The sequence below is a fragment of the Naegleria fowleri genome (assembly GCF_008403515.1).
Source record: "Naegleria fowleri strain ATCC 30894 chromosome Unknown tig22, whole genome shotgun sequence".
Classification (NCBI taxonomy): Eukaryota; Heterolobosea; class Eutetramitea; order Acrasida; family Naegleriidae; genus Naegleria; species Naegleria fowleri.
Genome location: NW_025407954.1, coordinates 116,436 through 131,233, shown reverse-complemented (window position 1 = coordinate 131,233; position 14,798 = coordinate 116,436). Strand labels below are relative to the sequence as shown.

Here is a 14,798-nt window from a genome sequence, read left to right as displayed (position 1 = left end):
ACGATACGTTGCGGAGCACATCATCATTTTCTTCTTTATCATACATCATTCAATTCCGATTCATTCATAGACACAGTCACCCTATTTCATGATGAACACAATAACGAAAACATTATTAAAACCCTTCACAAGTCGGAAGGGCTCTCATGATGACGAGTCATTGTACTCGACGGAATTTCCAAGACAAAAAGAAACCCTAAAACGATTCAAGTCACTATGCACACCCTCTGTGGTTAGTGTCAATAATAACAAATGGACATATTATAAATATTGTCACACCGATAATCTCCCTCCTTTAATCATGTTACATGATTTGACAGGATCTTCACAAGATTTCTATAATCAATTTGCACTGGTATTTGATGAGGGAAAAGACTTTAATTTAATTAGTGTGGAAATACCCTCGCATTGCACCACGATTGATGAATTTATAATGGAATTTGACAATTTTTTGGATGTTTTACTGTTTTTAAATGGTATCATGAGTAGTGCAGCCTCTCCACCAAAAACCACGATACTGAATGGAACCAACTTGAAACGATCAGAGCCATTAAGTATTTCAAAAAATCGAACTCATCCCAATTCAAAACAAATGGTCCATCTTTTTGGATGCGGTTTAGGAGCATTTCTAATTCAATGCTATGCAGAGCAGTATCCTGACAAAGTTGCAAGTCTCATGATTGTGAATGGATTCATGAATAACAAAATTTTCAGTGATTATTCACCCCTTAATGATCTGTATATACTAGCCCCTAAATTCATTCTTTCCACAAAAGTCTTAGACTTATTTTCACCTTTCAAGGAGCGAGAATTTGCCAATAATGATGAAATTCTATACTCAATTGAATATATGGTCGACAAGATCACTGATGAGGTCTCTCAAAAGCAGCTTGCATCGAGACTCTGTCTTATCAGTGATGAACGAATAATTAACACGAAGAAAATAATTGAGAAAATTGCCAAACCCTACAACACGTGTCCTTGTGTCACCATTGTCGACTGCATGGATGATGAGAATATGATATACCCAACGAGTTTAAGAACAGAGCTTCACAACAAGTACTATCAGCCACAAAATAATATTCGACTTTGTCTCATGAAACGAGGAGGTCAATATCCATACATTGCTTCAGCCGATGATTTTAATATTTATTTGACGGTACATTTGAGAGGAATTTATCAGAATTGTTCAGATATTGACAATATGGAAACACTCCAAGTTTCGAGCCCAGTCTTGTCAGGCATGCAAAATTTTCATGACAACACTCCCTTTTCTCCTGAAGCCTCTTTCGAATCGAATCTTTCGAATAATAGGCACTCCATTTCAGCTCTTCCCATTCTGTACAAACATATTTCATTCACACCTCACACACCTCCAGATATAGCTGAAGAAGATGTCACTATTTATTCGTACAGGAGTATGAATAATCATGATTTGGAAGGAGAGTTATTTAATGAGGAACCAGAGTGTGATGACGATGAAGCAAGAACATGCAGCCACGAATTTAACGTTCGGTGGAATTCTATGAGTTCTTCTAGTATGAAATGTCGTTCGAGTTCTGTCTCGAATAGCCACAACAACAACTCACTGCCACCGCTTGTTGGTACCATTGTTCACAATGAAGAAGATGAAGAAGACGAGTCAAGTCTCGACACTTCTAGACAGCATGACATTCTCTTCTGATACAGTAATAGAATTATGGAAGATTGGCAACCAAACACATTGTTCTTTTTAATTTCTGTTCATGCCTGTGTGTATTTGAAACTTGACACACCCGCCATTTAACGGAAAGAAATTTAAAAATTAAAAATTGAATTTCACCACAACAACATCGCCATATGCTTCGCCAACATTGTGAAGATGAATTTCTCTCCAATGAAGAATTGGAATACTTGGCTGAAGAAACCATGATTTCCATTCGGCCCACTAAAAACCTTCCCAAAATCAAAATGATTACTCATACCATTGGTCCCGCTCTCGCCAATCAGGAAATTACTGTTCCTCTATGGGCTGCCATTCAACTCAAAAAGCTGAATCAATGCAAGATTGTTATTCCCGAGTGGCTGCGGGTTGATTGGTTGGAAGAGTCTTCTACCCAATCATCCAAATCACATGATTTTTATCCAATGCCTCCTCACTTTCTAGAGATTGGTTACTTGTTGTTGAAAGTGTAAGTTTTTAGGAGTAGCTCGTATGGTATTAAACCAAAATAATAATAATGCTATCAAATAATGAAATGAATCTCGCTCTATCCGTACATGCCATCTTATATGAATCTCGCTCTAATGGCGATTATGAAATATCAATTTTAAACCTCTCTAATAATTTAATTCTTTGTTAATAATTATTTGATAAAGAGCAAAGAATGATTTTGATGACAATCCAGAAGAAATATCTTCTCTCTTGAAAACACTCGAAGACAAACGAAGAGACAATCTCACCGATGGTCTTACAAAGGGTATTGGAGATGTAGAGCCAACAGATTATTTCCCTGGTTATCTTCTCACCAACTTGTCCGAGATGGAAATTAATCGTATCCGTAAGGCCACTTGCGAAGTGTTGTCCAAGAGAGACCGATACTATAGAACTACATACTCTGGTGAAGCAGCACCCACAGGCGCATCATCTCAGACCAATGAAGACGATGAAGAAGATTAATATCATGATGATTTGGAGAGTGTGCTCAAGTTCTTGCGAACGGACCTTGTAATTTTCCAAGAAATCTCATCGTGCTGATCCTTCGTGTGTCGACAAAGACTGAGAGAAATTGTAGGATGAATATCGTTCTCTACTTTGGCGCAAGTAGTAGCAAAAGAAGAACAAGTATTAGAAGAACAACCAGATGATGAGGAATGGATGAATATTGCGAATTGAATTTTAATCATATTTAAATGAATTAAAAAATGCTGAAAAGTGCTCTTCTTCTTTCCTCTCCCAAAATTCTTCTCTCGGGTGCCTCTTCCACATCATCATCATCAACAACAAAAATTATTTCCAGTTGCATTATCAGTAAGAGCAACAACTCGTATCACACTTCCAAGCACACTCAATTTACAGCTCCATCCGGTTACGAGGACTTGAAGAAGGTTGATGAGAATGAAGCCTTTCCGTGGTTAGAACATGTCGTTCCAAAAAGACACCAAGACCACCCATATGCGATTGCTTCTCTCAGTTTTAATGGTTTAGGAACTGCCAAGAAGCCACCAAATCCAATTGTTTTCATTCATGACTACACTACAAATTCCAAAGCCTTCTCTACCATTGCACGAAAACTAAACTATCCATACGGAATTGTTACTATGGATTTGAGAGCAAGAGGTAAAACTCAAGTTAATGGTTTGGAACAATTATTCACAACACAAGACCAAAAAGAAAAAGCTTTTCTTCAAAACAATACATCAAAAACAGGTCCGCTGAACCTAATTACTCACGCTTTGGATTTTGTCAGATTGTTGACATACTATGGATTACCAAGAGCATTTGTTGTTGGTCATGGCTTTGGAGCTAACATTGCTTACATGTTGATGAAGAAAAATCCCGAACGTATCAGTGGTGCTGTTCTAATTAATGGTGGCTACCCAGTGAACAAGACATCAATGGGGGAGGTTACCCAATTGCATGAAAGAATTGCTGGTACCTTTGGCGCTTCTCTTGAAACACTTTTGACACAAGATGCAGCAGTGAAGAGCGAATCTATTGATTTCAAGTCATTTGTTGAGTACTCTAAAAATCAAAAGAACGATGAAGTAAGATTGGCTGCTCTTAGAGATTTGAGATCTATTGAAGATTTTGCTCTTTCTTTGGAGGATTTAATTCGTCTGAGACATCCAGTTGCTTTGATTCGCTCCGAACATGGATTGAAAGATGGCGACAAGAAACCAATTATTGATGCCAAGGTATTCAAATCAATGGAATCTACTCTCAACACCAAGTCAGCAGTAACAGTTAATGGAGCTAACCATTACAACATGCTTTTCGAAGAGAAGTACGCAGAGCAAATTGCCAACACAATCGACAGGCTAGTAGTTGCCTATGATATTCACAGAGTGATAGAACATCGATTCAACGAAGTGAAGGGAGAAGTATCTGTTAAAGCTGAAGAGTAAAGTTGAATGCTCTAAGCAGCATCGTTCAAGTAAGATATTTGCCATAACCTAAATCATTTACATTTCATGGAAAGAAATAAAATTTAAATTGCATCAATGTGTATAGTTCTTAATAAATTACAAAATTTCCTCAATATTTACATCCTCTTCCTTTGGTTTCAGATTGATCAATCGATTCGAGACGTTTTTAAGTTCTTGAATGCTAATTCTGCCTTCCTGAAGTATGTGCTGTTTCACTTTTTCCATTTCTTCTCGAGAAATATAAATAAATTTGCCGCGATCGTCTAGTAGTCCTGTAATTCTACCTTCTTGCTCCAATAATTTAATTCTGTTGATGCAGTGTTCGGTTTTCATTTTGAACTCGCTTGCCAAATCCTCCAAAATTACTACTTTGTGGTCTTTGATATAGTTAATAAATTCTGACAAAAGACTCTCGTTGTGTCCAATGTCAGAGTCAGCTGCTTCACCTTGCTCTTCAACTTCAAATAAATGCCTCCATTCTTCATACTCTTCTTGTTTTTTTCTTTCGAGTTCTAATTTTTCAGCCTTTTCTTTTTCTCTCAGTTCCATTTCTTTTTCTTCTCTTTCCAGTTCCATTTCTTCCATTTTTTTCTTTAACTGATTTTGTCGTTCTCGTTCGGCATTGACCATCATTTCTCGTTGTTCTTTTAATGCTTGTTTTTGACGTTTCTTTTCCATCTTTTTCATATTCACTCTTTCATTTCTTGATAACTTAGCTCGAATATTTAATTCATCACTTTCTTCGATTGTTTCTTCGTGATTCTCTTGAAGATCATCATCGGAAGAGGTATTTTCATCATCGGAAGAGTTCACCTCTTGTTGTTGCTGTTGTTGTTGATTTCTTCTCCGAATGTTAGATGCAATGGACCCACCTCTACCTCTTCTTATTCCTTGTCCTCTCTGATTATTACGTGTGGTTGTTTCTTCCTCCTGATTTTGTTGAACATTCACTACCGAGTTGCCTTGCTGTTGTTGGGCTAAACCAATTAGCGCTAACAGCCAATAGAAAAAATTCAGCAAAGCTTGCAGCATTTTTTTTGTAAAAGTCCTCCAAACCAACAGATTTGAAAAAGATCAATCTATTGTGATCAAGAGTACACTACAACAGAAAATCGCGATGCAAATGGTGATGATCATGACCTCAATCATGTTCTTGTTGGTAGGAGAGAAAATTAAAGAAGAATTTTATCAAAAAAAATACACAAAAAATAGGCACACAATTCCTGCATTGGAGATTCTCTTTGTGTTGCTTGCTCTCCGATGAAAAGTGCTTCATCGTTTTCATTGTCTAATAATTATTATTATCGGAAAAGCTTTTCACTATTTTCAAATTCAAAAAAATTCAATTCCGTAATTTATTGAATATGTTCAAGCAATGCGATGAAACGCAAATTTCATTGAATGAATTTAAACAAACAGAAATTGTTAGCGACCTTTCTGAAAATCACTCTGAACAACAACAAGGAAGAATATCATCGCAACAATATGAAAAATCCAGCACAAATGTGATGATGATTGATAAGGATTTATTATGCATTGAGTTCAGCTCGTTGCAGAGAAATCATCATCAAATGGATACTCATCATAGACAAGTTTTGTTGAATCATTTAAAGCTAGCCTATGAGTTTTCCGATCGATATATTCGTTCCTCGCTGGGTCCCTATAGTAGAGATAAATTAATTATTAAAGGAGATTTACAAGGGACTATCATGGTCACCAATGATGGTAGAACTTTAATGGAGCAAATGTTTAAGCTGAGAAGCATGAATGAAAATCGAGAACAACATCCAATACATACACTATTGTATCATTTATCGAAAAATCAAGACACCACCATTGGTGATGGAACAACTAGTGTGGCGGTGTTGTGTGGAGAATTGTGTAAACTCACTATTGAGCTTATTGAAAAATGGAATTTAAGTATTGATAGCATCATGAAGGGTTATTACAAGACGTGTGAATATGTTCTGAATGAATGGTTGAGCCTTTTCGAGAGTACAAACTCTTCTCCACAAGTACGACTTGAGAAGGCATCTCGATTTTTCAATTTGAAAAAGATACGCTTCAAAGGTCAAAAAGAAATAGAGTTAATTGTCGCCAAGTCAAGTCTTCTCTCAAAGCAAGTGAAAACAATGCGTGAGAAATTAGCATCCATTGCAGTTTCAGCAGTACATGTGACAAATGGCAATTTAAGCTTTGTCAAAATAGATCCGCTCATCACAAGAAAAGGGCAACAAGCTACTACTTTCTTCGATCAAGAATTGAGCCATACAGGTGCAGATGCAGAAATTATCGAAGGAGGTATTTGCATTACAGGAAAAAGCTTATCCTCAAATTTGAACATGCCATCATTTAGGAAGAATTGCAGAGTGGCTTTATTTTCTTGTCCTATTGAAACTCCTCGACTCAAGACAAGACATTTCATCAATATTCATAGAGCGGAACAATTGGAAGAGTTTGAAAGAGTGGAAAATTCATATTTTGAACAGGTCACGCAAAAACTTGAAGAGTTACACATTGACATTGTAATTTCTCAGTGGGGATTCGATAATCGATTCAGCGACTATCTAGTCGACAGAAATTTAATTGGAATTCGATGGGTAAGCGCTGAAGATTTGGATCGCATTGCTCTTGCTTCTCAGTCCACCATATGTGCTCGAGTGAACGATTTGAATGAACAAATGATTGGTTTTGTTGGCACTTTCCAATACGATGAGGAAGAAAAGACCATCATTTTAAGTGATTGTAAGGAGTCAAGAGTTTGCTCTATTATTGTGCGAGCTCCCAATGAATATCAAGCGGAGGAAACTGCTCGCTCACTCAATGATGCTCTTATGAACGTCAATTCTATGTTTGCCATGCTCAAGGCAAACAAATGTAGCAACAGCACTCCATCAGAAGCGCAAGCAACAACACCTCTTGTGATTCCTCCACTCGTCTATGGAGGTGGTTGTTTTGAGACAGAACTGTATTCCGTCATTATGGAAAATCTACACAACATTTGCAACAATTCGAGGAATGATTTGACACTTCAGACCATTGCCAAGCAGTGGGCCAAGAGCTTGCTTGTTATTCCTGCGACATTTGCTCAAAATGCAGGATTAAGTCCAGTTGAAACAGTTCAAACACTCATTGACAAGCACAAAGAAGGAGGAGAGAGTCGATATTTTGGGCTGTATGCACAAACATTTTCGGATGGAGAAACTGGTGTGACTGAAGATCTGTATCATCAAACCTCGTCGAAAATGAGCAACTTTTTACTTCGACTCGAGAACATGAGTGACACTGAAGTTATTGAGAATGTCTTGATCAAAAAGAACATTATAAGACTTGCAACAGAAATGGTCAACATGATCCTCAAAATTGATGATGTCATTTATTATTGAACGGATATGCATTACAATGATGAGCCATTTAACCCAGCTCCTCAACAACAATAAGAATTTAATCCAATTCCATGTTTGGGAAGATTGAAAAAATCTGGTGAATGTGTTGTGTGAGATTTGAAAGAAAAAATGCAAGCATCCACCTCTAATCTTCTCAAAACATTTCTACCTGGAGCCACGAAAGGTAATGATTGTTTTTTTAAATTCGAGTTGCGATCATGATGATTGAAATGAAAACGTGCTGTTGTTGTTGGTGTTGTACAACATGTTTCTTCTGTTGTTTATTCTACTTTTATTTCTTGAAATCAATGATGAATCGGACTGTCATTGATTATGTGAAATTTTGCAACTCGTAACAACAATAATATCATTAATAATCAAATGATACTTGATCATCATTCTAGTTGGTTTTATTGGTACTGGTGTCATGGGAAAGTCCATTGCCACCAATTTGTTTAACAAGGGTTACAAAGATTTGATTATTTATTCCAGAACAAAATCCAAAGCTGGTAAGTGTTGGAAACAATTGAAGTAGATCAAGCTTAATTCAAACACACTTTATTCCATGATTTAACTATTTTACGAATGACTCATGAATGAACATTTTACAAACTATATTCAAAGAGTCACTCATTGAAATGGGAGCCAAGTTTGTGAATTCTCCAAAAGAAGTCGGAGCCAATAGTGATGTAGTGATTAGTATTGTCGGTTATCCATCCGATGTGAGAAGTGTGATTCTTGACGAGGAGAATGGAGTCTTGGCTGGAATGAATGTCGGAGGTGTGATTATTGACATGACTACATCAGAACCTTCACTTGCTGTTGAAATTTTTAAACAAGCTCAAAAGAAGGGAGTTCATAGCTTGGATGCTCCTTGTAGGTATGTATCATGGTGGTGGTGATTGAATATATACAGTACTTGATAATTTCAATAATTTTTAATATCATCCTTGGATTGCATGCACTTTTTAAATTATTTAAAATAATTGCTCCTCAACACTGTCATCGGTGTATGTGACACCAATGTTTCTACGTTTATGTTCATACACAGCGGTGGAGATATTGGAGCTCGAAATGCAACCTTAACCATTTTCGTTGGTGGTGAAAAACCAGTATTGGAATCGGTTCGTCCAATTTTTGAATCCATTGGAAAGACCATTAATTTCATGGGAGAAAGTGGAAAGGGCCAACATGCAAAGATGGCCAATCAAGTCATTATTGCTTCATCCATGATTGGAGTTGTGGAAGGTTTAATGTATGCTCATAAAGCTGGATTAGATGTTTATCAAACTTTGCAAGCTGTGAGTGGTGGTGCTGCAAATTCATTTTCATTGACTGCTTATGGACCTAGAATCTTGAGAAGAGATTTTGAACCAGGTAAGTAGGAGAAGTTATTCAGAGAGAGTCTAATGATAGTGTCAATGTTATTTCACTTGTTCTTCTCAATGAATCATCATTGAAATGGGCCACCATTCACAACAATATGAACAATCATTGTCGAAAACATTTACTTTGTTTTTATCATGCTGCTGCGAATATTCTGAATGTATGGCAAATGTTTCCAATGGATTGGACAATTATTTTCTCAAAGGTTTCTATGTGGAACATTTTATCAAGGGTAAGTGTGTGAAAAGAGAAACTATTTTTCAGTGTGTGAAGTTACTTTTTTGAAAATTAAGACATGGAAATTGTGTTGAGTGAATGTAACAAAATGAAACTCGTACTTCCAGGTTTGAATTTGGCAAAAATGTTATACGATTCATTGAGGTAAGTAGAAGGTGTTTTAGAATATCATTTTTTGAAATTAATATATCTGCTCCAATTGTATCATTATTCTCTATTTATTCTCTCAAAGAAATAATGGTGGTGCCAAGAATGGAACTCAAGCTCTCATGTTGGCATTGGAACAGTTGAACAATGTCCATTTGCCAAAGTATGACATTTAATGGCTGACATTATTGGTTTCATTGCTCAATTAAATGCGTCTATAATGTCCATATGGTTCATTATAATGAATTTTCACTCATTCTCAAAGAATATCATAAAATTTTTCTGCATGCCTAAAAGGATAACTTTTATGGAAATTTGTATTCGATCTGAAATCAATTTTACATAATTAATATTATTATTATTATTTATCAAAAAAAATGCTTTGCGAAACACGAAGGTTTTTTTGTGCTCATTCTCACGGCCATCAATTCTACTTCTCCGCTCTCATCAAAGGTACCAAATTTATTGGTAATAATACCTTTGTGTGCTTTGAAAAGGGAAGGAATCCATGGTTGAAGCAGTTCAGTAACGAACGATCATCATCAACAATTTCAAACAAAGCTTCGGAAAGAAATTACTCCTTGAATCGTAAAAATGAAATTAAAACATTGGATCAATTCTTTGCACAACCAAAGGCTTTTGATGCTGTGTCCTTTATTAACCAAAAAGATTTAAATTTTAGTGAGGCTTTGAGAGTTTACAATGCAATCAAACCTCAAGATAAGACGATCAATCTAGTGTGTGCAATGATATTTAATTGCCAACGAAACAACCAAACAAAGACGATGAAAGATTTACTCCAACTGTTAGTGGAAAAATTAGAGAATTTCAAAAATGTGGAGCAAAGGAAAAACCAACATGTAAAAGATCATACATGGAATGGAGTACTTACGGCGTTGTGTATTAATTCTGAATATGAAAATCATGCTGTTGAATGGTTTTTCTTCCTTTTGAATAACAAAGTAGCAAAGCTATACGAGAAAACATTTGGTTTAATTATGAACATACTTTCTAGAAATGGAAATGTAGAAAAATGCAAAGAAGTAATGGAATTGATGAGAAATGAGCAGGTACCTCTCAACGTGTTCCATTTCTCCATGATGATGAAGGCACTGATAAAAGCAAATAGACTTTCAGAAGCCATCTCATTATTGGAAGATATGGAACGTCATGGAGTCCAACCTGATGGTACAATATTCAGCACATTACTGTCTGCATGTGCTGATTGTGATGCCGAAGAACATGGAAGAAAAATTCATGAAATCATCAACTCACGAGGATTGCTAAATGATTTGAATGTGAATAATTCGCTCATAAATTTCTATGCGACACGCAAAGATAGTGAAACCGCTCAGTCATTATTCGAGCAAATGAGAAGGAACAAGGCCCCAATGGACGTGATCACTTGGAATTCAATGATAAAAGCATTGATACTATCAGACCGTCTTGGAGAAGCTGCAAAACTCTTACAAGAAATGGAAAAGTGCAACATACAGCCTAACTCTGTAACATTTACTACTTTACTCTCTGGATGCGCCGCAACAAAGTCATTTGATATTGGACAACATATGCATTGGCTAATAGAATCCAAAGGCTTCACCGATTGTACCAATGTCAGCAATGCACTACTTAATTTTTATATCAAATGCAATCGCCCAGAATTGGCTGAGACTCTATTTACAGAGATGTTGAGAGATGGAAAGAGTACTGACATCATTTCATGGAATTATTACTTGAATGCATTAATATTATCGAAGAAATGGAACACAGCTATTGATTCCATAAAGGAAATGGAAAAGAGAGGAGTAGAACCGAACAGTACTACATTTGTAACCTTACTGAATGCATGTACGGACAACACAAGAATTGAAGAAGGAAAACACATTTACTCCATGACACAAACAACACAAAAATTCAGCAACAATGCTGCGATTTTGAATGTCGCTATCAGATTTTTCGAATCGTGTGGAGACAACGAATCAGCGCTTGCCATCTATGAGAACAAGATGAATCCTCGAGAAGTCTTCTCTGAGACATGGCATTGTATTACTCGTAGCATGATTGCCTGTAACAAACTTTCATCTGCAATAAGTGCGATTGAGTCACATAAGAAGACTGGACTAAAAGTCGACCATAACTTGCTCATCACAATGGTTCATGCGTGCACTATGGCCAAGTCTCTCGAATATGGAAAACGAGTTCACAAACTTGCCACATCCAAAGGAATCTCCAATTGCCTTCCTCTTAACAATGCCTTAATTAATTTCTATGTGCAGCTCAATGATATCGAGAGTGCCATCTCGTTGCTGAATAATATGCTTCAGTTACACGCCAAAGGCAAACCTTTCTCTTTCAATACTGAATCCTACAATTATATACTCGAGGGCTATTCGCAACGTGGCTTAATTACCAAAATATTACCTCTTTTCAAAGGAATGGTTGCCAATGGCATCAAACCAACCGAGCAAACATTTACGAGCATATTAAGAGCATGCACTATTGGTGAGTCCATAGATGGACACACTGAAAAAGCTCTCTCGATTTACAACGATATGGAACGATTTTTTGGAGTTAAACCAACACGAGAGCATGCCACTTTATTATTGGATCTTCTTATCAAGGAAAAAAGATATAACGAAGCAGAGATGGTTATCATGAATGGACCCCTAGCACACGATCATGCATCATGGCTTGCCGTATTACTGAACGCATGTCAAGGTGTTGACACGGAAAGAGCTGACAAAATTCGCAACCTTTTAAAAGAAGGAACCATCACGAATGAATGTAAAGATGGAAAACAATAATAAACGATGGTGTGTTGCCAAACTTGAATCTTTAATCCTTGTTGTTCAATTTTTGATGTGTCACTCGTGCTCTATCATTGTTGGACGTGTTCCAAAATGGGCCTTTGCAAGAAACTGAGAAATTCAGGTCATGACTTCCCATCTTGGAATTTTCAACGTCTTTTTATCTTGAAAAAAACTGAGCTCTCTCTGGAGACTGGTTCATTTCTTGTTGTTCTTGTTGTTGCAAGCTTGGTTGTGTGTGTTGTTTTAGGGAGTTTGTTGTTGTAGCAGTAGTAGTGGAGAAGTTACAACTAGTACTGTTGGACGAGACATCATATTCATCCTCCTCATCCATCGATAATAACATTGAAGGAGGAGCAACATTGACCGATACATCATTTCATCAGAATTTATATATATATATTTGAATAAGCCTTCAATTCTTTCAACAAGAATTTTCAATAGTAATAATAATAATAATAATAATATTAGAACGGATTGTTGAATTCATCATGTCTCCGAATATATCGGTCATTAGCAATCACAGTGCTCGAACAACCGCAACAACAACAACAACAACCCACAATAATGTTACGGATGGTATGATTACGAGCCAGATTGCCAGTAGTCATCCAAATGTTACCGATCTAATCGATTGTCATCATCCCTATCACCAACATGAACCTTCTTCCGCACAAGTACTACTTGCTTCTCATTTCTTCACGGATGATAATTATTCTCCGTTACTGGTCCAAACCACCACGACGTCTTTCCCATCAACAACAACAACAACAAAAACCAAACACCATTCAACCTCTTCTGCCTGTTCCTCTTGTATTAATAGTAATATTAACAATACTCCGACGAATCAAAATAACAACAACAACAACAACACAAACAACAATTTGTACAGAAATATTTCATGCTCAACACCCATTGCACCCACTCAAACTGCTGGCACAGTTACTCCTCCACAATGCCTTATTCCGCAAGAATGCAGCAACAACACCTTATCGGAAAGTGTCATACAGCAACGAGTACGGTTCATTAAAGACAAAATGCTGCTTTTGGTTAACTTTGAAGGACTCACTTTGAGATCTGTACATGATGTAAATACAATTCAACAAGTATTACAAGAATTGGTTGGATTTCATATGAAAAATATCCTACAATCAGCACAACAAAGCAGAAAGGACAAATATGGAAAGCTTTACTCTTCGAATGCACTTCGATTGCAGCAACAGTATCAAATCGATTGTTTTGTGTGCTATGAAAATTTTAGTTGTGACAATGAGGATTTATGGATTCGATTCCAACACACAATGGAATCTCTGCAGCAACAATTTAACTTTAGAATGTTTGAAGAATTTTCATGTAAAAATAGCTATGAAGCTCGAATCTCACAAACCATGTCAATATTATCAGAACAAGATCACGTACCTGCCGTTTTTAGTCGATCGCTTTCGCCTCCAAGATCTTCATACATGAATTCCTTGGAAAAGGATCACAACGATTCCCCCAGTAATACCTCAATATCACCTCTCGAATTGACGAAACCATTTTCTCAGGATGTGATTTCGGATCATTTAGACAGCGCCTTAAATAGCATCACAAAACAGCCTATCAAACATGTAATCCAATATCATGCCAAGTATTTCACATCTACAACAACCTCATCAAGCCATCAAATGGATGACTCAAAATCTCCCTCCTCAGAGATATACATTACCATAAATAACCGATTTGAACTATACAAGGTTCTCAGCCGAGGCACCTATGGAACTGTTTACAAAGGTCAAGATAATCTTCACAATACTAGCGTTGCTGTGAAAGAACTAGGTAGGTTTTATAATCGTTGACTTCTTTTTTGGATTAGTGGCTGACATCTTTATTATGATCCTGGACTTGATGTGTCCGTATGTATGACAATGGAATTCTCATATTCTCGAATTAATTTTAGATCTCGAAATGATGGACAAAATTGGAGCAATCGAGTTTGCACAAAGAGAGGTTGAAATAATGAAATTAATCAAGGATCATCCACATCCTCATATTGTAAATACTTTAGATGTGATAGAGGAGTATGAAACAATTGTACTTTCTTGTAATAACAAGCCACCGTCAAAATCATTCGTTTATATCGTGACAGAATTTTGCGAAAAGGGCTCTCTCGAGAATCCTTTAGATGAACACGAACAGCACAAAGAAGAGGATGTGCAGCGTTATTATGTACAAATGGTATTGGCGATTGAACACATGCACAATGTGCTATCAATTTTGCATCGTGACATTACATTAAGCAATGTTTGTCTTGATGTGAACGGTAATGTCAAAATTGTTGATTTTGGATTGTCGGACAAGTTTGAAAAGGGAAAGAAATATCATAGACTCTTTGTGGGCAACGGTGGCTATTGTTGCCCTGAAGTTTTGCTAAAGAAATGCTATGCTGAAGAAATTGACGTGTATGCTCTTGGGGTAGTTCTGTACAAATTATTGACAGGATATTTACCCTTCAGAACAGCTCAAGACAAATTTTCAATGAATTACTTTATTCCACTTGAGGAGGAAGAACAAATCTCTGATACAGCGAAAAATGTCATTCAAAATTTGTTGGAGATTAATCTTGCAAAAAGATGGAAATTGGAAGATGTCAAACAGGACATTTGGTTCAAAGAAGGACTTCAAAAGCTGCAAAGTGGTAGTAAACAATGATTATCAGAGAAAAGAA

General features: G+C 36.6%; 8 protein-coding genes across 8 annotated transcripts; 7 read left to right on the top strand and 1 right to left on the bottom strand.

Annotated features, from left to right (window-relative positions):
* Window positions 1-301: 301 nt before the first annotated feature.
* Window positions 302-1,684, top strand: FDP41_000946 (uncharacterized protein; the record flags this gene model as incomplete). The annotated part of the gene is made up of 1 exon (XM_044713420.1): window positions 302-1,684. One exon carries the CDS (start codon window positions 302-304, stop codon window positions 1,682-1,684), a length of 1,383 nt encoding a protein of 460 aa, XP_044564506.1.
* Window positions 1,685-1,839: 155 nt separating this feature from the next.
* FDP41_000945 (uncharacterized protein) lies at window positions 1,840-2,659 on the top strand (the record flags this gene model as incomplete). Its single annotated transcript, XM_044713409.1, has 2 exons — window positions 1,840-2,171; window positions 2,359-2,659. The coding sequence occupies 2 exons, from the start codon at window positions 1,840-1,842 to the stop codon at window positions 2,657-2,659; spliced, it is 633 nt and encodes a 210-aa protein (XP_044564505.1).
* Window positions 2,660-2,904: 245 nt separating this feature from the next.
* FDP41_000944 (uncharacterized protein) lies at window positions 2,905-4,107 on the top strand (the record flags this gene model as incomplete). Its single annotated transcript, XM_044713398.1, has 1 exon — window positions 2,905-4,107. The coding sequence occupies one exon, from the start codon at window positions 2,905-2,907 to the stop codon at window positions 4,105-4,107; it is 1,203 nt and encodes a 400-aa protein (XP_044564504.1).
* Window positions 4,108-4,224: 117 nt separating this feature from the next.
* On the bottom strand, window positions 4,225-5,160 carry FDP41_000943 (uncharacterized protein; the record flags this gene model as incomplete). Its single annotated transcript, XM_044713387.1, has 1 exon — window positions 4,225-5,160. One exon carries the CDS (start codon window positions 5,158-5,160, stop codon window positions 4,225-4,227), a length of 936 nt encoding a protein of 311 aa, XP_044564503.1.
* Window positions 5,161-5,492: 332 nt separating this feature from the next.
* On the top strand, window positions 5,493-7,514 carry FDP41_000942 (uncharacterized protein; the record flags this gene model as incomplete). Its single annotated transcript, XM_044713376.1, has 1 exon — window positions 5,493-7,514. The coding sequence occupies one exon, from the start codon at window positions 5,493-5,495 to the stop codon at window positions 7,512-7,514; it is 2,022 nt and encodes a 673-aa protein (XP_044564502.1).
* Window positions 7,515-7,643: 129 nt separating this feature from the next.
* On the top strand, window positions 7,644-9,460 carry FDP41_000941 (uncharacterized protein; the record flags this gene model as incomplete). The annotated part of the gene is made up of 7 exons (XM_044713365.1): window positions 7,644-7,698; window positions 7,919-8,023; window positions 8,139-8,394; window positions 8,566-8,891; window positions 9,106-9,132; window positions 9,194-9,281; window positions 9,370-9,460. The coding sequence occupies 7 exons, from the start codon at window positions 7,644-7,646 to the stop codon at window positions 9,458-9,460; spliced, it is 948 nt and encodes a 315-aa protein (XP_044564501.1).
* Window positions 9,461-9,661: 201 nt separating this feature from the next.
* Window positions 9,662-12,088, top strand: FDP41_000940 (uncharacterized protein; the record flags this gene model as incomplete). Its single annotated transcript, XM_044713354.1, has 1 exon — window positions 9,662-12,088. One exon carries the CDS (start codon window positions 9,662-9,664, stop codon window positions 12,086-12,088), a length of 2,427 nt encoding a protein of 808 aa, XP_044564500.1.
* Window positions 12,089-12,582: 494 nt separating this feature from the next.
* On the top strand, window positions 12,583-14,782 carry FDP41_000939 (uncharacterized protein; the record flags this gene model as incomplete). The annotated part of the gene is made up of 2 exons (XM_044713342.1): window positions 12,583-13,909; window positions 14,031-14,782. The coding sequence occupies 2 exons, from the start codon at window positions 12,583-12,585 to the stop codon at window positions 14,780-14,782; spliced, it is 2,079 nt and encodes a 692-aa protein (XP_044564499.1).
* Between the last annotated feature and the right edge of the window lie 16 nt (window positions 14,783-14,798).